At 40.9% G+C, this 26,195-nt stretch overlaps 1 protein-coding gene across 2 annotated transcripts in view; it reads right to left on the bottom strand.

Moving 5' to 3' along the window:
• Positions 1 to 1,381: 1,381 nt before the first annotated feature.
• POC1B (POC1 centriolar protein B) overlaps positions 1,382 to 26,195 on the bottom strand; it is a 197,619-nt gene continuing 172,805 nt past the window's right edge. For both annotated transcript variants that reach the window (XM_073620198.1, XM_073620199.1), the window contains 2 exons: positions 7,681 to 7,866; positions 1,382 to 3,671 (listed from right to left, as the gene is read on the bottom strand). In XM_073620198.1, the coding sequence (XP_073476299.1) occupies positions 3,567 to 3,671; positions 7,681 to 7,866 (291 nt within the window). In that variant the 3' untranslated portion in view covers positions 1,382 to 3,566. The remainder of the gene's footprint in view (positions 3,672 to 7,680; positions 7,867 to 26,195) is intronic.

Raw genomic sequence — 26,195 nt, 5'->3', positions numbered from 1 at the left:
GGGAGCAGGTGTATTAAATTTGGTGTTATCGCTCTCACTCTCTCATACCGGTCACTGAAAGTTCAACATGGCACTTCATGGCAAAAAAACTCTGAGGATCTGAAAAAAGAATTGTTGCTCTACATAAAGATGGCCTAGGCTATAAAAAGATTGCAAAGACCCTGAAACGGAGCTGCAGCACGGTGGCCAAGACCATACAGCGGTTTAACAGGACAGGTTCCACTCAGAACAGGCCTCGCCATGGTTGACCAAAGAAGTTGGGTGCACGTGCTCAGCATAATATTCAGAGGTTGTCTTTGGGAAATAGACATACAAGTGCTGCCAGCATTACTGCAGAGGGTGAAGGGGTGGGGGGTCAGCCTGTCAGTGCTCAGACCATACGCCACACACTGCATCAAATTGGTCTGAATGGCTGTTGTCCCAGAAGGAAGCCTCTTCTAAAGATGATGCACCAGAAAGACTGCAAACAGCTTGCTGAAGACAAGCAGACTAAGGACATGGATTGCTGTAACCATGTCCTGTGGTCTGATGAGACCAAGATAAACTTATTTGGTTCAGATGGTGTCAAGCGTGTGTGGTGGCAACCAGCTGAGGAGTACAAAGACAAGTGTTTCTTGCCTACAGTCAAGCATGGTGGTGGGAGTGTCATGGTCTGGGGCTTCATGAGTGCTGCCGGAACTGGGGAGCTACAGTTCATTGAGGAAACCATGAATGCCAACATGTACTGTGACATACTGAAGCAGAGCATGATCCCCTTCCTTTCGGAGACTGGGCCACAGGGCAGTATTCCAACATGATAAATTACCCCAAACACACCTCCAAGGCGACCACTGCCTTGCTAAAGAAGCTGAGGGTAAAAGTGATGGACTAGCCATGCATGTCCCTACTGAGCATCTGTGGTGCAAATGGAAGATGGAGGAGCGTAAGGTCTCTAACATCCACCAGCGCCATGATGTCGTCATGGAGGACTCCAGTGGCAACCTGTGAAGCTCTGGTGAACTCCATGCCCAAGAAAGTTAAGGCAGTGCTGGAAAATAATGGTGGCCACACAAAATATTGACACTTTGGGCCCAATTCGGACATTTTCACTAAGGGGTGTACTCACTTTTATTGCCAGCGGTTTAGACAATAATGGCTGTGTGTTGAGTTATTTTGAGAGTCATTTCTTCAGTGTTGTCACATGAAAAGATATTATAAAATATTTTTTTTTAAAAGTGAGGGGTGTACTTACTTTTGTGAGATACTGTGTGTATATACACACACACACACACAACTTATTACAGCAAAATGAAGCACGTTATGCAACATTTGTAAAAGCCAAACTGACAGGCAGATAAAAATTAACAAGCTAAAACCTTGCTTTCACAAAATGTACAAGAAATGGTTTATTAAAATTTTATTATCAAGTTGTATAGGTGAATATTCAATGTGTGTTTTCAACAAAACTTGGTTGTTTTGTGCAAATGTACAATTGTACACCATTCAAAAATGTAAATTAAAATGTCCTTTAGTTTTAAGTTTGTGCTTTTCACAACTATAACTTCATACAGCTACAAATAGTAGGGAATGATAGATTATATTTTGTGTAACTATTAATAAAAGATCTAAATTGTAAAGCCAAACCCTTAAAAAATTCTGAAAACTTTCCCTTGCATTGAGGCAGCATCTACACTACACAAAGGTTCACCGCTCATTTATTCCAGGGTACTCCCCTATGCTCCACCAGAGGACTGTCTAATGCAGGGCTATGGACGTTAGATATTAGACTGCTAGAGCATGGGGGAGAAGATGATGCGGGGACCAGTTTAGCAGCGTGGAGGAGCAGAGGGCCGGGTAAAAGAATCTACGGTACTTTTCATTGCTCCCAAGATCTAAAAGAGCCAATAACTATTGCATTATGGGTGCAGCTCCACTGCAAGGGGGATTTTTCAAATATCCTGGATTATGGCTTCAAGGCACTTTGTTCTTAATAATCTGATGTTTTCCCAATAGTCCTAAAATACTTCAAGGAGCTTACAGACATATCATATTGTCACGTCATATCATGCCAATATTAACTGCCTTTGCTAATTTTATTTTTTTTATTTGTAACCCCAGGGGATGTCACATTCACCCTTTCTTTACTACCCTATCATGTCCTCAGGCCACACAGAAAGCTACATAAGATGCTAACCAAAATTGTTATGCCAAAAAAGTCCAAGGATAAGTGTGTGTGCAAGAGATGGTAGCACAGAACCGCATGGAAAGCCACTGCGCTGTTGCATGGAGGACTGGCAATGGAATTTAAAGTGTCACTAAACCCACATCTTAAAAAACTATCAATAAATGCTGAATTACATGCTGTTCATACTTAGTCACTATGGGATTAGTTTTTTGTATTCTGCAAAAAAACCCCCCAAAAAACTGGTTGATCCTACTGTTCTGTGTCCACCTTCTGTTCATGTCCCCAATTTAGCTAGGTATTGTGCAGCTGTGGTGTCAGCTCTGCACATGCTCAGTTTTCAGCGAGTTTCTATGCTGAGCATTTCCTCCCTATCACATCTGACCAATCCATGTGACTATAGAGTCACACATGTTGGTGTATACACAGTGGTAAATGACAACCCACTTCCTCCCTCCTCCTCCATGCCCACTAACCAGCTAAACACAATGGGGGTGGGATATTACATGTAGATTGATGGAGGCTTCACCTTCCTTGTATTCTAGACACAGGCTGAAGGGGCGTGACACAGCCTGTGACTACCGGAAATCCGCCCACACCATGTTTTTGCCAAAAAATAATAAAGATTTGATTTCAAATATACATTTGTATGCCTATTTAAAACAGTTAATGCATATTTTTTTTTATTATGTGACCAGCAGCAGAGGACTAGAAGCTCCTCCTGCTTATGTTTCCCTGCAGACAGGCTGGGAAAGACCTGGGTCATGTGACAGTTGTATATCAATTAGGAAAAAGGTACTTTGATTATTTTTTTAATAAAATTATTACAGTGCCATCATCCACACTAACAGTGAATATGGTTTTCGTTTGGGAAATGGCATTCATTACAAAATGTAATTTTAAAAGCAAATGAAATCTTGAATTAGTTTTGAACAACTTTCATCCACTTATTGAATGTACAAAGAATTTTCATACGAACATCTAGCGTAAAACTAGATTCATACAGGGATTCTGTTCTCCCTCTCAAAGTTACCAGTATATGCAACTTGAATGGCAGAAAATGTTAGTGACCCTTTTGCCTTGCCCTGCATTGTTAAAGTTCAAGCTCACCCAGCGACTCATTGCAGTGACTGGTTGCTATGGATTACCATATTTAAAACTCTTTATACAATAAGTGTGCTAATGTACCTGGGACATAACTTATTTGTCATCATTTTTCAAGTTATTCTGTCTATTCATCTTTGGCAGCAATAGTAAAAAAAAAAAAAAAAAAAAGGCGCATACCCAGTCTAAATTTCAATTAAAAAGGCTGGCACAAATATAAAAATAAAATATAATAAATACATATTAAATATTTTATTTACAGTGGAGGAGCCTGAGAGTGAGATTAGTAGATTGTTCTACTTTACTCCGTGTCTGAAACTTGCGATGGGGTATTCTGCTGATTTTCTAGGCATTCTTTCAGTTTATCTTCTGTCAATGTCAATCGACGCTCCAAGATGGAAACAGTCTGTAAAACAAAGCATATGATATTATTCTGTACAATTGTCACTAACAGTTTCTTGTCTTTGTGAATTTGTATTCAAATTGAGTTTCTGGTGTAGACAGAGGTTGCCACAATCCTTATAGTCAATATGAGTCCATACAAAAACCTCTGTTAGGACTTTAACGGCAACAAACCTAATTAGTGAAAAAAATTAAATCTTTGCTTTTATTATTAACATTAAAAATAACAAAAAAAACACACTCACTTTCATGCAACAGATGTCCCTTGTCTGATCTAAGCCCAAGAACTGAGGGATCACATGACCACTGATCATTCAGTTCTTGGTCAGCTCTGAGCAGCGAGTGATGACTGTCAGTAACTGCTATCTGCTCTGCCCCTTCTACGTTCACTGGAGCACCAGGCTGAGGAAGGGGTGGGTGTAGGTGGCTTCGGTTCTTATCTGAGTACAGCCAGCTGTCAATCAGGCAGCTGGGTGTAACCCGGCATATGTTCAGGATCTTTGTAAAACATGAAACGACTCCATGATGTAAACACTTACACTCTTGTGACCCACAAAAGTATAGCCATAATAGCTTTGGCCATACTTCTCTTTGAATGAATGCAAAGTGTTCTCTGATTACAGGAGGTAGGGTGACATCATGCTATCTACCTTGTCCACTCAGAGAACACTTTGCATTTATTCAGAAACTGCAAAGCATTCTCTAAATGGCACTCGTGTCAAGAGGCTAAACTTGGGTTCAGAATTCTTCAGGCCAGCCGCTCATTGCAAGACCTGGGTAGCAGTGATTTCCAGCTTTCAGGAGCATTAAGCCAGGTATGGTAAATACATAGTAACTATGTAAAAATATATCACACCTGGAATCCTTCTTTAAAAACCCTTTCATGACTAAGCCTATTTTTGAAATTTGGTGTTTACAAGTTAAAATCCGTATTTAGAGAATAAAATGGCGATTGTTGCAATATTTTTTATCACACGGTATTTGTGCAGCGGTGTTTTAAAAGCAATTTTTTGGAAAAGGGACACTTTCATGAATTTAAAAAAATCCAAACAGTAAAGTTACCCCAATTTTTTTGTATAATGTGAAAGATGATGTTACACCGAGTAAATAGATACCAAACATGTCACCCTTTATAATTGCACGCACTCGTGGAATGGCGACAAACTACGGTACCTATGAATTTCCATAGGCGACGCTTTAAATTTTTTTTACGGTTACCAGGTTTGAGTTACAGAGGAGGTCTAGGGCTAGAATTATTGCTCTCCCTCTGACGATCGCAGCGATACCTCACATGTGTGATTTGAACATCGTTTACATATGCGGGCACGACTTCCGTATGCGTTTTCTTCGCTGCGCGAGCTCTCGGGGACAGGGGCACTTTAAAAAATTTTTTTTACATTTATTTTATTTATTTTTTTACTTTATAACTTGTGTTTTAAAAAAAAAAAATTTTTTTTTTACTTTTATTGCTGTCTCAAGGAATGTAAACATCCCTTGTGACAGTAATAGGTGGTGACAGGTACTCTTTATGGAGGGATGGGGGGGTCTAAAAGACCCCCCATCCCTCCTTTACACTTCAAAGTATTCAGATCGCCGAAAACGGCGATTCTGAACACTGTATACTTTTTTAAATTCGGCGCCATTGGCAGCCGAGTAAACGGGAAGTGACGTCATGACGTCGCTTCCACGTTTACAACGAGAAGGTTGGAACGAAGCCGCCCACAGCTTCGTTCCAGCCCGCCCCCAGCCGCCGAAGGTACACGATCAGACACCGGGCCTCCCGATCGCACGGGAGGCCCGGTAACAGCGGCGGGAGGCGGCGGGAAGGGGGGATGTCCCCTCCCGCTCCTCCGGTATAACAACCGAGCGGCTTTTAGCCGCATCGGTTGTTATACTCGGGTAGCCGATCGCCCGCTGTAAACAACGGTACCGGGATGATGCCTGCAGCTGCGGGCATCATCCCGGTATAACCCCGGAAAGCCGAGTACGCATATCTGTGTACGGTCAGCGGGAAGGGGTTAAAGTAGCAGGAAAGGCTAACTACAAAGCAACATTTAAGTAGTCCCTCCCCTTTTCCCCCCATGACTCTGCATGGACCCTGATCACAAACTCAGCCAGCAAAAGACCGATGAGAGCTCTTGGTCGGAAAATGTGACCGTGTGTATGCTCCATCGGACTTTTGCTGGCGGAATGCGATTGTCTGTACAAATTCCGATGCGCAAAATTCCTACGCATGCTCGGAAACAATTTGACGCATGCTCGAAATCATTGAACTTCATTTTCTCGGCTCGTCGTAGTGTTGTACGTCACCGCGTTCTTGACGGTCGAAAGTGTGTCCATGTGTATGCAAGGCAAGCTTGAGCAGAATTCTGTCGGAAAAACCATCCAAGTTTTTTCCGACGGAAAATCTGCTCGTGTGTACGCGGCATTAGAACGAAAAAGTGCTGAAGCACAGGCTTCATAGTTTAAAAATTGGTGGTGATGTTGACCAAACGATCTTACAGTATAAGATTAGGTGCACTAAAATGTATATAAAGTAAACCTTTATTAAAATACAGCAATTAATACAGAAGAGCTGCTGCTATATACAAATATTCAGTTATAGCAGAATATTTCCTTAGCTCCTTAGCTGCTCGGAGATGTAGAATTTTTTTTTATTTCTTCCTGTTTTTTTTATTAATTCCTGCTGTTTATCTTGCTGACACTAGTATCTTGCATGTGTCACCTTCTGGTATTAATTTTGTGCTCATAATCAGAGGCAGCTCTCTAATTAGGCGGTCGCCGTAGGCCTCGCCGCCGCCTAATTTGCCCATACCGCAACCTCGATGATTCGCCGGGACCGTCCTGCAATATGATCCTTTCTTGACCCAGAGTCCTGGTGAATCAGAGTCCCGCAATGCCCGCGGCTTGTGCGGGGTGTCTCTATTCCCTCTTGCAGCCAAGCCGGCATCTCTCCCCAGCTGCCTGACAAGACATAGTGCACTGCGGAGCGGAGCGAACTGAACCCGCCCCTCCTCCTCCTGTGCTGTTTTCCTGTGCACAGGAGGAGGAGGAAGGAGGCACATCACTGTACCGAGAGCGCGCTGTTTTGTGTAAAAAGGAGCCTTACAGAGGAGGGGGGCATGAAGAAGAGGGTGAGAGAGGGGAGACAAGTAAAGAATTCACTTGAAATGATTTGGGGGAGAGGATATCCATCCACCCCATCCCGGCTCCATCCACCCCAATCCAATCCCCATCCAGGCTTCATCCACCCCACCCCAATCCCACCTGGCTCCAAGACACAGGGCGGGTTCACACCATGAATCGCACAGGAACGCCCTGTGCAATGACACTCTGATATATGGGGGAACTCTGTGCTGGCTGGGTTATATTAACCTGACCTTCATGTAAATGGAGAAATATGCGTGTAATATATAATATATATATTTGATTATAGAATTTTCTGTAACCAATTCTTCTTTACACGGTGAATTCATAGTTCATAGGACTTAAAACTCTTAATATATGCAATTTATACAGTTCATTTTTATCGCTTGAATTATTTTTCCAATTATGGATGTGAATGGGGCCTTATGTCTCAGATTTGCCTAAGGCCTCACAAAGCCTAGAGCCGCCTCTGCTCATAATACATCCTTACAGGTTTTCAAGTGTTTATTTTAGGACTTTCAAGGCCTAAGTTAAATATGCAGTGTGTATTTCTTCATATTTCTTTCACAGTAAACATAATAAGCTGTTGTGTAAGGACTGGGCATAAGGGAAGTAGAGACCTTGTTCATAGTTCATTTTTTTTTTTTTTACAGCTATAGATATTCGAGTACAATTTTCGTTCAGGCAGAAGGATCAAGGAGTTCATACTTGATATATGAATGAACAACAGCATGGTGTGTACACAAACTTATATGATTCTTACAAAAAAAGCAGAGATAATCTGTGTAAAAACAGGTCAAAAGGGAAAAGCTTGTATCAGAATGACAGGTGTGACAAATCCCATTAGGAGTAACAGATACGCTCACCTGAGTCAACACATTCAGTTGATCTAGTATGTGTTCCAAAGTGCTAGTCAGTGAAGGGTGGGGAACTAATTGTTCATCTGTCAGAGGCCTTCCTGCATGACCATGTTTCTTCATGCTGGTGCTTGGTAATGATAAAGGCACATGAGGCATGGCTTCACTTCTTTGATGATTGTTACAATCTTGTTCCTGTACAAAAATACAGAAGTATCAAAAGAGACACAGTAAATATAAATGTTATTTGCCAACTCTTGTGAACGTGCCAGTGATGTTGTGCAGGGATGTAACCACCTAGAAACTGTATTGCTAGTTAGGCTGCTCAGCAATGTGGTTTTTAGGCCTCATGCATACTGGACGTTTTGTCTGCTACTCCTAGGGGCATTTTTTTCCCAGCTTTTTTTTTTTAACCATATGTATTTGTTCGAGTTTATTCACTTTTGCTGCACAAAATAATAAGGCTTACCTATAGGCACAGTAAATATCTCCTAAACCTGCACAGTTTACTTTATTTTACTTTAGATGCAGCCAGGGATGTCACCAGTTCACACATCTCCGGAGTGGCTCCAGTGCAAATTGCACAGTAGTCCTATGCGTCTTCTGGTACGTTTCAGGTCCGAATTCAGACAAAAATTTGCACTTAAACCGGACCTGAAATAATGAATGGGGATGCACCGGACCCCTGCTGTTAGCTGCTCTGTGCTCAAGTGTGAACCCAGCCTGAAGGAATGGCATACCTGTGCTGTTCCTTCAGAGCCGAGCTGTAAACAGCAACTCCTGTGTGCATGCATGGAAGTGACATCACCACTGACTTGGCCATTCACATCGTTGAAGCCCACAAACCCAGAAGGAAGACTGGGTAAAGATGGAAGTGGTGACAGCACGCTGCTGGAGGGCATCATATTCAGGTAAGTGCTACCTTAAGGCATACCAGGCATACTAGAATATTATGACTTAAACTACCCAGTGCCTATTTTTTTTTTATGTGGTTTACTACCGCTTTAATAGAAGGGACAAATCACAGAACAATATTTGCACTTTTGATGAGTTATAAACTATCTTGCGCAGATTTGAGCGCTTCATTCATCACAGTGGGATGGGACATGGAACATGCTTTGGCACTGAGAGTCAGAGGGCTTTGTCCCAACACTATATACATAGAATGTAATCAGTTTACTGTAGATATAAATTTTCAAATATGTAAACATTGTCTTAACTAATTCATGGTCCATTTGTGTCACTCCTTATAACCCTCTTTCTTTCCTTTGCTGAAATTTATCGTTTCATGCTTGTCAAATTCCAGGGTAATTAAGATGAGCAGACAAAATTTTGATAAGCACCAGTTTACACAATATTACCAAAATTAATTTAACACCTTTTTTGTACTTATGAGTCCTTTATTTGTAATTAAAAAAAAAAAATACCCTAAATATATATTTCATGAATGAGCAGGGAAAACCAACGAAAATGCAAAAAGGGCAGTGTTTGTTTAATGCACAACATCATTTGTATACATATCTAAATATTCTTGCTCAGTTATTTTATCCTATTTATGTCCAAGTACACAGAGCCCAAATATGTGCAAGTCTGACATGTCAGCACTGTATTTTCCTTAACCATGTATATCTATTTTAGATATTAGGTATTTCTAGTACAGTATTTCACAGATTGGCTTGGGATGACAATGTACAGCAGGGCCATTTTGAACAGGTTGAATAAAAAGTTGAGAACATTCCATTTTGCCATTGAATCATACTGTTTATGGCCAGCCTATCTGTCTAGTCAGACTGACTGAAAATAGACTACCAATGTGGCTAAAACACCTATTGTATGCAGTCCCTTAACAGGGAAGTCATCAACTAGAGTAGTAACATTTTGAAAAAGATTAGATAGATAGATAGATAGATAGATAGATAGATAGATAGATAGATAGATAGATAGATAGATATAGTCAAAATATGGAACAGCAAACATACATTATAAAATTGTGAAAATGACATTTTCAGGTAGTATCTGTATTATATATGTCATCAAAATGAGATTAGCAATCATTTAAATAGGATTTATCTGAAGTAAAGGTTGTGCAAGCTGCAGTCAATGAAGACTGTGAATTAGTGCAGTTCTGACATACAATGACCAGACTTCCCTGATTTGTAAGGCTGCCACCTGGTCCTCACATGTTCAGCCCTTGGCTGATGTAAACTATGGTCACCAAGTACTTTAGCCACTTCCATACCGGGCCTATTCTGGCACTCCTCTCCTTCATGTAAAAATCATAATTTTTTGCTAGAAAATTACTCAGAACCCCCAAACATTATATATATATATTTTTTTAGCAGACACCCTAGGGAATATAACAAAAAAATTCCGCGCTAGAAGTATATAAAATTAAGCAGCAGTAAACAGTGCGACAACACCAATCAAAACAAAAAGAATTTATAAACTGCGCCTAGGGAATAAAATGGCGGTCATTGTAACTTTTTAGACATCCCTTGTAATAGGAATCTATTGTGACATGTCCTCTTTATGGAGAAATAAGGGGTCAATAAGACCCCACATCTCTCCTCCAGGCTGGAAAGCATGAGATTGAAAAAAAAAAAAAAATTCACCGATGTCATGCTGACAGCAGCGATCGCGGCTTTGTTTACTTCCGGGAACCTCTGACAGTCATAGAGATGACTGGTGACCATCTGGTCACCGGAAATCTCTATCGCCGTCATCCGGCACTGGACGATTCTTACGCCAGGCCCCCGATGGCAAGGAAAAGCCCGGAGAAGCACCGGATGGCGGTGGGAGGGGGGGGCATCCCCTTCCGTCGACTATAAGAACGATCAAGCAGTGGAACTGCCACTATGATCATTCTTATCATGCATAGAATCGCTGGCTGCAAAGAATGATATCTGAATGATGCCTGTGGCTGCAGGCATCATTCAGATATCCCCTCACAATTCAAGGACGTCATATCACGTACTGTAGTAGGGAAGTTGTTAGGCCATTATCTGAGTGTTTTGTTCAGGTTCTTTAACCCAATGTATCTCAACTCAAGTCCTTAAGTAACCCCAACCAGTGGTAATTTTGGCAGCAAATTTCGATTTAGTTTTAGTCTTAAAACTAAAATGGCATTTTAGTTTTAGTTCCATTTTAGTCTTCTGAAAGTGTTTTAGTTTTAGTCTTAGTCTTTGACTAAAATGTCATTTTAGTTCCATTTTAGTCAACTAAGATCTCCAGTACATTTTAGTCTAATATAATCATTTTAGTCAACTAAAATTGAATGTGCACAATACACAGCCCCCCACAGCACACAGACCCACACAGTACAAAGCCCCCCACCCTATGCACAATACAAAGCCCCCAACAGTACACAAAACACAGGCCCCACCCTCTGCACAATACAAAGCCCCCCACAGTGCACAGCACAGTCCCCCACCCTCTGCACAATACAAAGCCCCCCACAGTACACAGCAAGCCCCCCACCCTCTGCACAATACAAAGCCCCCCACAGTACACAGCGCAGCCTGCCACCTTCTGCACAATACAAAGCCCCCCACAGTACACAGGACAGCCCCCACCCTCTGCACAATACAAAGCCCCCCACAATACACAGCACAGCCCCCCCCACCGTCTGAACAATACAAAGCCTCCCACAATACACAGCACAGCCCCCCACGCTCTGCACAATACACAGCCCCCCTGCATTCCCAGGAGACCCCCAGTCTCCTGGGACAGCACTGCCAGGTACTCTAAAGAATAAATCACTACCGGCCCTTTCTCATACACAGCTCCTCCTGTGTCACTCTCATTGTAAATCAAAGTCTCTAAATTTACCTCATAGCTTTGTTCTTGCATGGACCCGTTCACATGGCTGCTCTCCTCTGAAGATTCATAAATGGTCATGTGATCGCTCTCCTCCTCCAATCTAAAGCAACACTCGGAGGAGGTAGAGCAGGAGGAGGAGGGCGGCCAACAAGAACGAAGCTATTGAGGTTAGAAGCTTCAGCTTACAATGAGTGACACAGGAGGAGGAGCAGTATAGGAGAAGGGGTTGGCAATGATTTTTTCCTAATGATAGACTCCCTTGCTGGCAGTGCTGTCCAAGGGCCAGGAGAGGCGGGGCGGCTGGCTTGACCACCCCCTAATGTGGGGCACCCGTGGGCGGACCGCCCGATCCACGCCCCCTATTGGTAAAAAACAAATATTGGCGTATACACGGTGTTATACGCCGATAAATACAGTAAATTCATGAGGGTAAACGTCCCTCTTTGCCATTAACATCCCATTTTCGTTCCTTAACGAAAACGGATTCTATTTTCGTCATAGTTTTCGTCAGTTGAGGAAAATGTGCTGTACTTTTAGTTTCCTTTTTAGTCACTGTAAAAAAGCCTCTGACGAAAATTATGACGAAAACATTTTCGTTGATGAAATTAACACTACCCCCAACAGGTCATATTTTCAGGCTTTCCATTATTTTGCACAGGTGATTGGAATAGTTTCACTGCCTTAGTAATTCTCTGGCTTTTCTCTTCACATATGCACATCATGTCTCAGAGCTTGTCTCAGTGCAATATCACCAGATTCAAATGGAAGCCCTAAGGATTGCAAATTGGTTCAAATGTTTCTTATGATGCATCCCTGGTATATCCCATCTGGAGACCTAGCTAAGAAACTCTTTACTCTAAGGCGTTTATTCTGAGGACCCAGCGGCAGATCAGCATGGGTGATACTTTCAGAGTCACAGCTGTTATGCTTTTCATGATCCTCTGTAGTGGGGGATCATGTCTGTTTGGTAAGCAGTAACCCCTTCTATACCGGTGGTGGATCACATCTTTACATCACACAGTGGATGAAGATCCTCTTATGTGGACGTTTTTTTTTGTTTTGCACGGGAGGATGATATTTGTCATTATTATTCACAGAGACTTATTTATTAATGATTGAACTTTACACTCATTCAATTTTGCCTTTAATTTGAACTTTTTTTTGTAGTGATTATTCATTTATTCACTCAGTTTCATATATTATTTATGGTTTATACTTACAATTAAGCACAATTCTTGGGTTTTTATGGGTTACTATATGGGTGTCATATAATTAGAATTGCTGCTTTTCACATTTATCTGTTTTGGTTCAGTTTCACATATTTGAGTCATTCACTCACACATATCTTACCGCAGTTTTTTTCCCTGTTTTTTTTTCTATTGAGAAGATAAAGCTGGAGTTGCACTTTAAATACTTGCTGTACTCATTGGGGATCCTCTATAGCGAGCAGTTAAAAAAAGGTGGAGGATTTGTCCATAGCAGCAAAACCAAGTTTCAGTCCACGTGCTTTAAAATATAAATGCTTCCAAATTCTTGAAGGATGTGTTTTTATATTATAACTAATCTTAAATGAAGATCCTCTTCTTTTGTTTTTTTTTTTTTTACATTTTTTATTCCAGTGGCACACCAGTAAGGGCCCTTTAATACGGGCAGTCCGATCAGGTACACTTGTCAGCTTTTCAGGCGGACCTGATCAGACCATTCATTCGCTCCTATAGAGTGGCGGATGTCAGCGGTGACATGTCCGCTGACAGCCGCTGCTATCTGACCTGCTGAATCTAGATGGATGGTGGTCCTATTTTCTATCCGTCTGGCGGATCAGATCGGATAAAAACAGAGAGGCATTCTGTTTTCATCCAATTTCCCCAAAGAGGAGAGCAAGCGGAGTCTGGCAAATGGAGGCGCCCGTTTGAAAGGGGCCTAATGCTGGTATTTTACTTGCATGGCTATTCAGAGATTTACTTGCTTCAAAGGAGCCTTTGGAGCTATTAGCACAAAAATATATATATACACACATACATACACACAAAGTATAGCTTCTGTTCAGAGAACTCTTGCGGTGCAACATTTTACATAGGTCACTAACTTTCATGGTTTTATAACATCTTATGTTGTCATAAAGAAATAAAATGGGACACTGGAGAAAGCAACATAAAGAGGGCTGACAAAAACAACGATTGCCTGTTGCATAATTAAGGTTATAGCTTACTAGCTTTACTTAGTTAATATATTTTACAATGTAGTAGCAAATTTGAAAATATTGCAATTAAAGCAAAATTTTCTAAATGACTGCATTATTTAAACAGAAGCACAGTTTTGCAGATATAGTAAATGCGGTTTGTGCTGTGACTGGATGCTAGAGCTGCACGATTCATCGTCAAGAATTGTTATCGCGTTTTTTTCCCCGTTGCGATCTTGACAAAAGTGTTTCACGATTCTTGCTATCCAAAGAATTCTCTCTGCTCTTCTGAAGTCACAACCATCAAAAGAATGGAAGAAAAAAACTGGGCATTCTGCCAAGAATCACAACATTCTTTAGTAGTGGAACCAAGTATAAACATTGCAACAATTTGTGGAAGGAATAGACTTCATGTGTAAATGAGGAAAGTTTAACCACTTAAACACTAAACCTTTTTCTCACATTTGTTGGTTTAAAAGTTAAAATCATTTTATTTTGCTAGAAAATGACTTAGAACCCCCAAACATTATATATTTTTAGTAGAGACCCTAGAGAATAAAATGGGGGTTGTTGCAATATTTTGTGTCACACTGTATTTGTGCAGTGGTCTTTCAAATGCAATTTTTTTGAAAAAAATATTTTAATGAATTAAAAAAAAAAAAAAATAAAAACAAAAAAACAAAACTAACCAGTAAAGTTAGCCCATTTTTTGTATAATGTGAAAGATTTTACGTCGCAAGAATTATGAGAGAATCGTGATTTTTTTTATTCTAAGCAAAAAAATTGTGAATCTCATTTTGGCCAGGATCGTGCAGCTCTACTGGATTCTCTACAATAATAAATGCAACAGTGTAGTTGCAGGCACCATAAGCTGTCTGCAGTTACCTTGACAGTGTTTCCTGCTACAGTCATGGCCAAAAATATTGGAACCTCTGCTTTTCTATCAGATAATGCACCACTTCGCCCAGAAAATTGTTGCAATGACAAATGTTTAGGCATTCGTGTTTATTTCTTTTGTTTGTACTGGTATGACAAAAAAGTGGAGACACAAAAAAACAAATCTGACACATTCCACCCAAAACTCCAACAATGAACTGGACAAAATTATTGGCAGCCTCAATTTAATATTTGGTAGCACACCCATTAGAAAAAATAACTGAAATGAATCGCTTCCTGTAACCATCAATGAGTTTCTTACACCTCTCTACTGGAATTTTGGACCACTCTACTTTCGTCAACTGCTTCAGGTCTCTCAGATTGGAAGGGTTCCTTTTCTCAACTGTGCTTTAGGTCATTGCCCTGCTGTAAGACCCAAGACCTTTGACAGAGACCCAACTTTCTGACACTGGGCCCTACACATTGTACCCCAGAATTCTTTGGTAGTCTTCAGATTTCATAAAGCCATACACATGGTCAAGACATCCAGAGCCTGAAGCAGCATAGCAATCCCAAAACATCAGTGAACCTCCAACATGTTTGACTGTAGGGACTGTATTCTTTTCTTTAAAGGCCACATTTTTTTTTCTGAAAACAGCAGAATGATGGGCTTTACCAAAAAGCTGTAATTTTGTTTCGTCTGTCCACAGCACATTCTTCCAAAAGGATTTTGGCTTCCTTAGGTAAGTTTTGACAAACTCTGATCAATTTTTCTCCTTCGTTCACGTCCAGGGAGATTAACTACAGTGCCATGGGCTGTAATCTTCTTGACAATGTTTAGCACAGTGGACACAGGAACATTAAGATCTCTGAAGATAGACTTACAACCTTGAGATTGTCCATGCTGTTCCACAATTCCTATTCTCTAAACCTCAGATAATTCTTTTCTGCTCTCTTTTTCAATGCTCTGTGTGGCACTCAGAGACACACAACAGAAAGGTTGAGTCAATTTTTCACAATTTTAACTGGTTGCCGGTGTGATATCTATATTGTCAGCACCTGTTAATTGATACAGGTGAGTTTAATTACAAATTACAGGAAAAAACTTAGAATGCAATTATTTCTTACAATCTTGAGAAAGTGCCAATAATTTTGTCTAGTCCATTTTTGGAATTTTGAGTGGAACGTGTCAGATTTGGCTTTTTGTTTCCTCACTTTGTGTCATACCAACACAAACAAAAGAAATAAACATGTGAAAGCCTAAACATTTGTAATTGCAACAATTTTCTCGGCAAAGTGGTGCATTATCTGACAGAAATGCAGTGATGCCAATATTTTTGGGCATGACTGTATGTCAGTCCTGCCAAGCCACCGGATTCTAAAGAAATCAGTCAAGTTACTAAAATGAACTGCTAAACTACATAATGCAGGACAGCACTGTTGATCTGCGCCCTAAAAGAAACACAGTAACGCTTCCCTGGAAATCTAAAATGTCATTTTTTTTCTATTGTACATCGCCAGCTCAATTACAATAGAATACTTGATATTTACATACTTAGTAGTGTCTTAAATATTAATGAAGAGTTCAGTGGAGGTCATTTCTCTGAACACAGAAATAAATTCTTATTTTGCTTATCAGCAAATCACATTATTACACAAAATGACACATCGATGGAGGAAGTACACATTTCTAAGATAAAAAAAAAGGAAGAAAGATAGATATGATCATAAAAAACACGTACATACATACTCAAAATTTGCCATCAAAGAAAAATAAAATACCACTAGATCTTTGTCATAGGTGTAATCTATAATCCCAACTTAACAGTTGTTTCTGTAACCCCACCTATACTCAAAGCATGGCAAACGTGGTACTCCAACCAATAATTGTTCTTTTGATTACATTGTTGAAACCTCTGTCAGGTTTTATTGCTGTACAGTATATTCCCCTACTGGGATGGATCTCCCCTACTTTTTTCCACAATGACAGTGGTCACCAAGACAGGAACAAATACAACAATATAACCCAATTTCTTTTAGGTCCACTGGGCGTTTGACCAGCTCTTCTAACCACCAGGAGAAAAGCAGCAACAAAAAACACACCTAAAGTTGCGTTTAGCCATGCTGAGCACTTGGGCGTTCATTCATTCATTTCATTGTCTAGAATATTTATTTATTTATTTCAGGTACTTATATAGCGGCATCAATTTACGCAGAGCTTTACATATACATTGTACAATCACATCAGTCCCTACCCTCAAGGAACTTACAATCTAAGGTCCCTAATTCACATTCATACATACTAGGGACAATTTAGACAGGATCCAATTAACCTACCAGCATGCCTTTGGAGAGTGGGAGAAAACCGGAGTACCCGGAGGAAACCCACGCAGGCACAGGGAGAACATGCAAACTCCAGGCAGGTGGTATTTTGGTTGGGATTCGAACCAGTGACTCTTCTTACTGCTAGGAGAGAGTGCTACCCACTGCACCACTGTGCCACCCACACATATTAAATTAAATTAGCATAGAGTGTGTTTGGAAGCAAAAGAGAAAAAAAGTGAAATGCCTGTAAAACAGGAGTTTTTGAGCTACAGCATGAATAAGGCATTAGAGGGGATAAGAGTTAGAACCTCTGTCAGGTTTTTATTGATGTTTGTTTGATCAGACTTTGGTTCAAGCAGCCAAAGTGTTTAAGAGAACAAGTTGTTAAACAAGATTAAATTGATTAGGCACCAGAGCCAAAATTCCACATTGTGTGGGGATAACAACAAAGCCATATGCATGTGCAAACAATTTGGATTCGGTAGCTGGGCAGCATAGCATTTAGCACTGTTACACTGAAAAGAGTTAATAAAGGGGAACCAGTGCTTTGTGGTCCTTTTTACTTTCCTATATTTTGTCCCAGGAGCCATGTCACCATGTTTGCCTAGAAATTGCATCCTGGGGCTTTTGTCAACCCATTCATTGTTGGCACCAATAACACCTTCCTAACAGCCTTCTCACTGCTGTCGTCCCCTGTGAACGTATCTGTCTTGTGTAACATCATCCACCGCCGCACTTCCCATGGTCACCGGTGTGCATCTCCGTACACTTGAAACATTCATACACAGCCCTGTAAGCTGTGTAGAAGCATAATCTTTGCAAGGGCTCCTGGCCATTGGTTAGCATGGTCATGTGACAGCACTGACCAATGAGTGTCTGCTCTTTCTTCAGAGACAAAAGAAGACACTCTTATTGGTCAGCACTGTCACATTACAATGCTGACCAATGATCAGGAACCTTTGCAAAGATTATGCTTCTACACAGCTTCTAGTGTTGTGTACTGTATGGATATTTCAAGTGTATGGAGATGCACACCGGCCACCCTGGGCAGTGGTTAACCACTTCAGCCCCGGAAGATTTGGCTGCTGAATGACCAGGCCATTTTTTGCGATTCGGCACTCCGCCGCTTTAACTGACAATTGCGCGGTCGTGTGACACCCAAAAAAAAATTGACGTCCTTTTTTTCCCACAAATAGAGCTTTCTTTTGGTGGTATCTGATCGCCTCTGCAATTTTTATTTTTTGCGCTATAAACAAAAAGAGAGCGACAATTTTGAAAAACACAATATTTTGTACTTTTTGCTATAATGAACATCCCCATTTTTTTTTTTTTTTTTTTTAAAGCTGATTTTTTCTCAGTTTAGGCTGATATGTATTCTTCTACATATTTTTGGTAAAAAAAAAAAAAAATTGCAAAAACTGTATATTGATTAGTTTGCACAAAAGTTGTAGAGCCTACAAAATAGGGGATAGATTTATAGCATTTTTATTATTTTTTTTGGTGGCGATCTGCGATTTTTATCGGGACTGTAACATTATGGCAGACACATCGGACATTTTTTGGACTATTGTCATTTATACAGCAATCAGTGCTATACAAATGCATTGATTCCTGTGTAAATGACACTGGCGGTGAAGAGGTTAACCACTAGGGGGCAGCGTAGGGGTTAAGTGTGTCCTAGGGAGTGATTCTAACTGTGTGTGTGGGGGGGCATGCATAGCTATGTGTGACACGACACTGATCACCGCTCCCGATTACAGGGAGCTATGATCAGTGTCCTGTCACTAGGCAGAACCTGCAATCGTCTCGCGGAGAGGAAAAACGGGGAAATGCTAATGTAAACAAGCATTTCCCCGTTTTTCCTCTCCGTGAGACGATCGCGGGTATCCCCACAGACATCGAGTCCGCGGGACCCGCGATCACACTCACGGAGGTCGCGCCTGCAAACCGCTTCTTAAAGGGCATCGTACAGGTATGTTAATCTGCCTGTACGTGCCCTTCTGCCGACGTATATCAGCGTGAGCCGGTCGGCAAGCGGTTAAAGTGGTTGTAAAGGCAGACTTTTTTTTATATTAATGCATTCTCTGCATTAGGATAAAAAGTCTTCCTGTGTGCAGCAATCCTCCTAATGCTTACCTGAGTTCCCTCTAGTTCCAACAATGTTGTAGGATTGTCTCAGCTGCCCAGGACTCCCCTCCTCATTGGCTGAGATAGCAGCACGGTGCTGATTTTTGCTATACTGTGCCAGGTTCTGCTCTAAGTGGTATGTTATACTGTAGATAATGTAGATAATGCTTATTGCAGTGTAAAAACCACATCGTTTATCCCCAATGTAGACGTTAGATATGAATGTTGAAGTTTTGTACACCTTTGCATGTCACTTGACCTGGGATCCTTCCTGCTAACTGTGACCTGTAAACAAACCACTGGCTCACCAGCTCACATTTTAGACTTGCTATTGGTTGACTGTTGAAGTGATATCAGTGTCTTTATACTCATTCACAGTAGGGACCAAAACAGTGATATGATGCTTCTGGGGGACGAGGGGGTATGTCTCTGAAAATCTTCTGAAGATGTTACTAATTAACCATGGCTTTTATTTGTGCCACGTCGCATATCACAAACTTTTTTGTAGGCTTCGACCTCACACCCAATACTCCTGCTATTCCTCGAAAACCACAAGCTTGGAGGTACATGGAGTATGCAGATTACACTTGCATATGACAGATTATGCAAAATCACCTCAATTCAAGTTGTAAAGCGCTACATAAACTGTTTGCGCTATAAAAATTCTGTATAATAATAAATTTATTTGGAGAGCGGCACTTTTAAAAACAGAACTCAGAAGAATGCAACTGCGTCTAAGCACCACAAAATGAAGACACAATTCAATTAATTTTTAATTTTCATAGTAAATTCACCCTTCCAACCATGTCTCCGTGCTTCATTTTGTAGAGAAATCACTTTGCATTTCTAGCTGTGGCCATCTTAAGTAAGGGTGGATGATTCATGTACCATTTACTTCCTGGAATCTATTTACCCTGCATTTAGGCGTGAAGGTAGAAGGATGTGCTTAGCAGAGAAAGCCTCTGTTCTCTTCCTCCAGATGAAAGAATAAAAAAAAAAAAAAAATACCCATGAAGACTCCTGGGATGTATGACATAATTTTGGCCTAGGCCAGAAACCAGGAAGCAACTGAAGAAATGTATACAACAAAAGTTTAAAACAAGTAAATATAATATACCTTCCTATCCATTTACTAATGCTAGCAGCATAAGAATGAAAATAGTTGTTGACTTTAGAATTTAGCACCACTTTAATGTTTGCCTCGTGACCCGAAACAAAGGCTAGAATCATCACTGTCAGTCCATTTAACACAACAACAATAAAAATAAAATATAATATATAATTTCAATCTATTATGTTGATTACAAATACTCTCCTTTGTTCAAGTTTGTCTAAGCCACAGATGCACACAATTCCAGTGACAAGAAATGAAAACTTGTTGAGAACCTAAGAGCCGCTGATTACAAAGAACTTATTTACCAGTTAATATGGGAAACAAGTTTTTGCATGTGCTACATAACAGTACACCACATCCTGGATGTGCAATAGTGTCACCCCAAACCACATCCCCTTACTATTAGTTAGTTCTGCCACAGAGATAACAAAAGGCTGTTGCGCTTCCTCTCAGAAAAAAATAGCCTGTGCTAAAATAACCATAAGGGTCTGAGCACTGCAAAATATTTCTGCTTCATGGCTCTAAGCCATTTAAATGTTACACACAGCATAGCATGCAAGCCCGCCAATCATACTAACAATTGCACAAGATGTTCACTATAAAGAAGACTCCAGTCTTTTTCACATTTATATGTATGTGATCAACATAATGAGAAATAATTCATCTATGTAGTTTCATATTTTTGAAAGTGTTCAATAGTCAATGAACATATCTGCCCGTGTGAGCAACCACATTTGCAGGTTCTATAGGCTCCACAGGGCAGCACAATTGTGTTTTACTGTTACTACAAAGTACAAACAACCTTTGATTAAATTATACACTACAAGTAGTTTATGTGATTTTCTAAAAGCAACTTTTCAGCAAGGATAGGTAAAGTGTAAGTTCAGCTTTACACACTATGCTGTCCCTTATGGGTATAGCAGCATAGTGTTATAAAACCCATCTACCAGTCAGGGCTCCCTTTCTGTTTAAACAAAAGTCCACAACTGCATTTAGAAGAAGCTTCTAAAATCTTCCACAGTCAGCGACGATCTGGGGCAGAACATGTGTTGGCACCAGAGCGCCATCCTTATCTTTTGGGCTGCACATGTGCACTGTGTACTCGCTCCTGTCCGCACATGCGCATTGTGTATTTGCTCCTGTTACCTATAAGTAGCTCAGCGGCTGCGACGGGAGAGGGAACACACAAAACATGTGCGTCCCAAAAGAAAAAGATGGCGCTTTCTCCCATTGAACTAGGGGGATCTGGCCCCAATGGCTGCTCTGTCTCTACTTGGGACAAAGTCTTTACTGGCTGACAATGATTTTAGGAAGCTTCTTCTCAATGTGGTTATGAACTAAACTGTTTAAACAGAAAGGGAGCTCCGGCTAGTAGGTAGGTTTAGCACACTACACTGTTCTACCCATATTGGACAGCTTTTTTGTAGCCCAGAACGCTTATAAGGGGAAAAAAAAGGGGTAAATAATGTTATTATCATCTATACACAAATGTTTTGCCTTTCCTTTCTTCTTAAACTGAATGGGTTATTTTACAAGGTGAGGACTTTACAATCACTTTAAGTTCCTGCTCATAGAAAAACATTTTCAAACACAGATTAACCTCCCTGGCGGTTTTCCCGAGTGTGGCTCGGGGTTAAAATTCAGGACCATTAGCGGTAACCCCAAGCCACACTCTGGATTACATCGCAAGATCCTGGTGAGGCTTTACTTACCTTGTCCCCGGGATCCTGCGATGTCCCCCGCTGTGTCCGTGGGCTCCGTCCTCCTCCGAAGCCTCTCCGTGCCAGGCTCCGTTCCCTGCGAGCGGCGCGACGCACGGGGGCGGAGCCTGGCGGCAAATTCAAAAAAGTGTAAAAACCATAACACATACAGTACTGTAATCTTACAGATTACAGTACTGTATGAAATTATTTCACATCCCTTTTGTTCCCAGTGCTTTGTCCAATGCCCTGCATGCAGTTTTATATTATATATACTGTTCTTTCTGCCTGGAAACTGGAGATTGTCCATAGCAACCAAAAAGTGTCCCTTTACATCAAAAGTGGCTTTAGACCAGCTAGAAAACAGCGATAGTAAATTAGAACACTTGCAGAATTGAGCGATAGTGAATCGTGGGGAAATTTATTTTATTATTAATTTTTTTTTTTTTTTTTTTAATTATTTTTATTTATTATATTATAATTTATGTTTTTTTGTTTCAAACTTTATCATACCCGGGATATCTACTAGACTCTTGTTTGGACAGATTTAAGTGTGTTATTGTTAAGAATTACAGACCTACAATATAAAAACGCCAAATTTCCATGCAAAATAATTGTACCGCTTTCAGCACCTAAAATCCGAAATAATCATACCGCCAGGGAGGTTAATGTACCTAGACTAGCTATATTTAAAAACATATAATAAATATTTTAATTAAATCATTAATTGAATCAATAGTGATCTCTTTATTTCCCTGGAGTTCGGCCTTAACCTATGAATCACAAAGTATGCACTACGGATTCTGTTGAATACATTTATAGTAAGACGAACACAGGGACAATCCCTGCTTTCACCTGTGTCCCATTGGGGAGATTTCACATCACTTCCTGTCCCTTAGCCAAAAGAGGAAGCGAGAGGAAATGCCTCCAAAGTATACCTGGTTGCCACCTGGTTCACCGGAACTAGTGTCCCCACTGGAAGATTTCCTCTCTATTACTGTTTTGAGGACAACCCAAAATTTGGTAAACAGGACAAATAGAGAGTGGGAATCTCTCCAACGGGGGCAAAGACAGCAATAAAAACCTGATAGGTGTTAACCCTCTCCACTCTATCCAAAACTAAAAACAAACCTTTAATTATACTTTAGAATGGAATATATGCAATACATTTTAATAAGATGGTTCCTTATTATTAATATTCATCAGTTTTTATACAGCGGTGGGAGCCATTGACCAGCAGAGAGGAAGCAGGGGCAAGGCAGAGCTGTGCTGTGTGTCAATGGAAGCACAGTGCGGGGTTCTGGAGCAAAGACAGCAATAAAAACCTGATAGGTGTTAACCCTCTCCACTCTATCCAAAACTAAAAACAAACCTTTAATTATACTTTAGAATGGAATATATGCAATACATTTTAATGAGATGGTTCCTTATTATTAATATTCATCAGTTTTTATACAGCGGTGGGAGCCATTGACCAGCAGAGAGGAAGCAGGGGCAAGGCAGAGCTGTGCTGTGTGTCAATGGAAGCACAGTGCGGGGTTCTGGAGCAAGCACGCACAAGTACCCCCATAGCAAGCGGCTCGCTATGGGGGCATTTGTGGGGGGGGGGGGGGAGGGCAGGAGCACCAGCGGGGGGACCAGAGGAGGATCAGGGCTGCTCTGTGAAAAATCAGTGTACAGAGCAGGTAAGTATAACATGTTTGTTATTTTGTTAAAAAAATTAGAATTTACAATCACTTTAACATGTACACATTGTTTAAATAATGACTGAAATGTAGAATGATTTTTGTGTTTGTGATAGGTGTGGTCAGTAGGGTGTTTCTAGATTTGTTTTTGATAATCTGACCAGGTATACAAATTAATAAGTAACTTAGCAGCCATTTGGTCCAACCTAAGAGCCAGACACATTTGGCTACATACATACATCTGTAAAAATGGAGTGCAATCCTAATGCCCGTGTGCATTTTGACACCAGAGCCTGAAAGATAATTTATACACATGATGTGTAAAGAGCTAAACTGAAAATTGCGTATAGAGTCTTTATACTGTCACTTCATTGTCTCTCCGGAGCTGCTTCCTGTTCAGAAAAATACTAATGTCTGAGCTGAATGTAATACATTCAGTAAAGAAATAAAAAGAGCAGGGGTGAGAAATGCATTACCTCAGTGTTCATCTGGGTCACATCTCATATAGCTAAAATATGTTACATAAACCTAAGCTTTTAAGATGGGTCTCTCATCATTTTAGATGATCAGTAATGAGTCATTAAAATAGATACTTGTGTTGTGAAATAACAGGAAAAACGTAGGTTAAAACCACATAACCCTGGTAGTAAAAAGCAGAATAAAAACTGATATTTCTTTTAAATGAAAAAAATCTGTACTTCCTTTTAGCTACACAGCAGCATAAGGCTCCATGCACACAGGACGCTCAAAAAAGTTGTTCTGGACGTCGGATTGCTGGCAGGAAAACGTTGCTTAAAAATGCAATTTTATCAGTGATTTGCATTGACATCAATGCACATTTAGCCACGTTTCTCTGCCTCTATTCAAAATCAATGGTTCCCTATGGGAGCCCATTGATTTGAATAGAAGTCGCACCAGAAGTCGGATCATGATGACAAGCGAGCGCCCCCCCCCGGACCATACCAGGCCACATACACTCAGCATTGGGTGGGGGCCTGCTCCCCCCCACCCCAAAGTACCTTGTCCCCATATTGATGAGGACAAGGGCCTCTTCCCGACAACCATGGCCGGTGGTTGTCTGGGTCTGCGGGCGGGGGCTTATCGGAATCTAGAAGCCCCCTTTAAGAAGGGGGCCCCCCACCCTCTGTGAGTGAGTATGGGGCCAGGGTTGTCGGGATGAAGCCCTTGTCCTCATCAACATGGGGACAAGGTGCTTTGGGGTGGGGGGGTGCAGGGCCCCCCTGCCCCAAAGCACCCACCCCCCCATGTTTGCTCACTCGTTTGCTGACCTGTCGGGTTACGTGCTTGGATAGGGGTCTGGTATAGATTTTGGGGGGACCCCATGCCATTTTTTTTGGATGGGGGTTCCCCTTAATATCCATACCAGACCAAAGGGTCTGGTATAGTCTGGGGGGGGGGGGGTTACGCCAATTTGTTTTCATTTTGGCGGGGGTTCCCCTTCAAAATCCTCAGCACACAGGTTGCACCACAAGCCGGTATGTCATGTCCCAACTTCTGGTGCGACTTCTATTTAAATCAATGGGCTTCCATAGGGAACCATTGATTTTGAATAGAGGCAGAGACACGTCTGATGAACGCTCTGTTTACAGCGTTAAACCACGTTTAACAGCGTCTGGCATTTTTAGGACTGCTCTTGAATGTGATTTTAGGGCGTTCAGACAACAGCCCATAAACTCCTCTGCTGATAAACATCCAAAAACGTCCATGTGTGCATGGACACATAGGATAACAGGAGAATTTATGGGGTGTTAAAAAAAACCTCCCAAACTCCCAAAAACGTCCGTTTATGAGCTTTAGTGTGCGTGGAGCCTTATAGTGTCAAGCACAGATGTACAAATTTGTAGGCATTTTGTGGCACAATGTAGGATAGCATGGGTTGTACTGCAGGCTTATAAAAAAAGTGCATGGTACACTTATTTATAATGAAATGCTTAAAAATGGAGCACGCGCATTCATGGCCCTTCATCTCCATGGAATTGATTAACTACAGAATATTAATCTATTAAAGGGCAGCTCCAGTAAAAGAGTTAAGTACACATTTTGAGACATGTACAGTGAGGGGAAAAAAAAGTATTTGATCCCCTGCTGATTTTGTTCGTTTGCCCACTGACAAAGAAATGATCAGTCTATAATTTTAACAGTAGGTTTATTTTAAGGGTGAGAGACAGAACAACAAAAAAATCCAGAAAAACGCATTTAAAAAAAGTTAAAAATTGATTTAAATTTTAATGAGTGAAATAAGTATTTGACTCCTTCGCAAAAAAATACTTAGGACTTGGTGGCAAAACCCTTGTTGGCAATCACAGAGCTACAAGGGGGAGTTCAGAGGGTGGTGATAAATGGGGAGTACTCGGAATGGTCAGGGCTGGTAGTGGGGTCACCCAGGGTTCTGTGCTGGAACCAATCCTGTTTATTTGTATAAACGACCTGGAGGATAGGTAAACAGTTCAATCTCTGTATTTGCGGACGATACTAAGCTAAGCAGGGCAATAACTTCTCCGCAGGATGTAGAAACCTTGCAAAAAGATCTGAACAAACTAATGGGGCAACCACATGGCAAATTACGTTTAATGTAGAAACATGTAAAATAATGCATTTGGGTGGCAAAAATATGAAGGCAAGCTATACACTATGGGGGGGGACCTCTGGGGGAATCTAGGATGGAAAAGGACCTGGGG

Source organism: Aquarana catesbeiana, linkage group LG03 (genome assembly GCF_042186555.1).
Source record: "Aquarana catesbeiana isolate 2022-GZ linkage group LG03, ASM4218655v1, whole genome shotgun sequence".
Lineage (NCBI taxonomy): Eukaryota > Metazoa > Chordata > Amphibia > Anura > Ranidae > Aquarana > Aquarana catesbeiana.
Note: the sequence above shows the minus strand (reverse complement) of the source record. Positions and strands in the feature narration are given on the sequence as shown.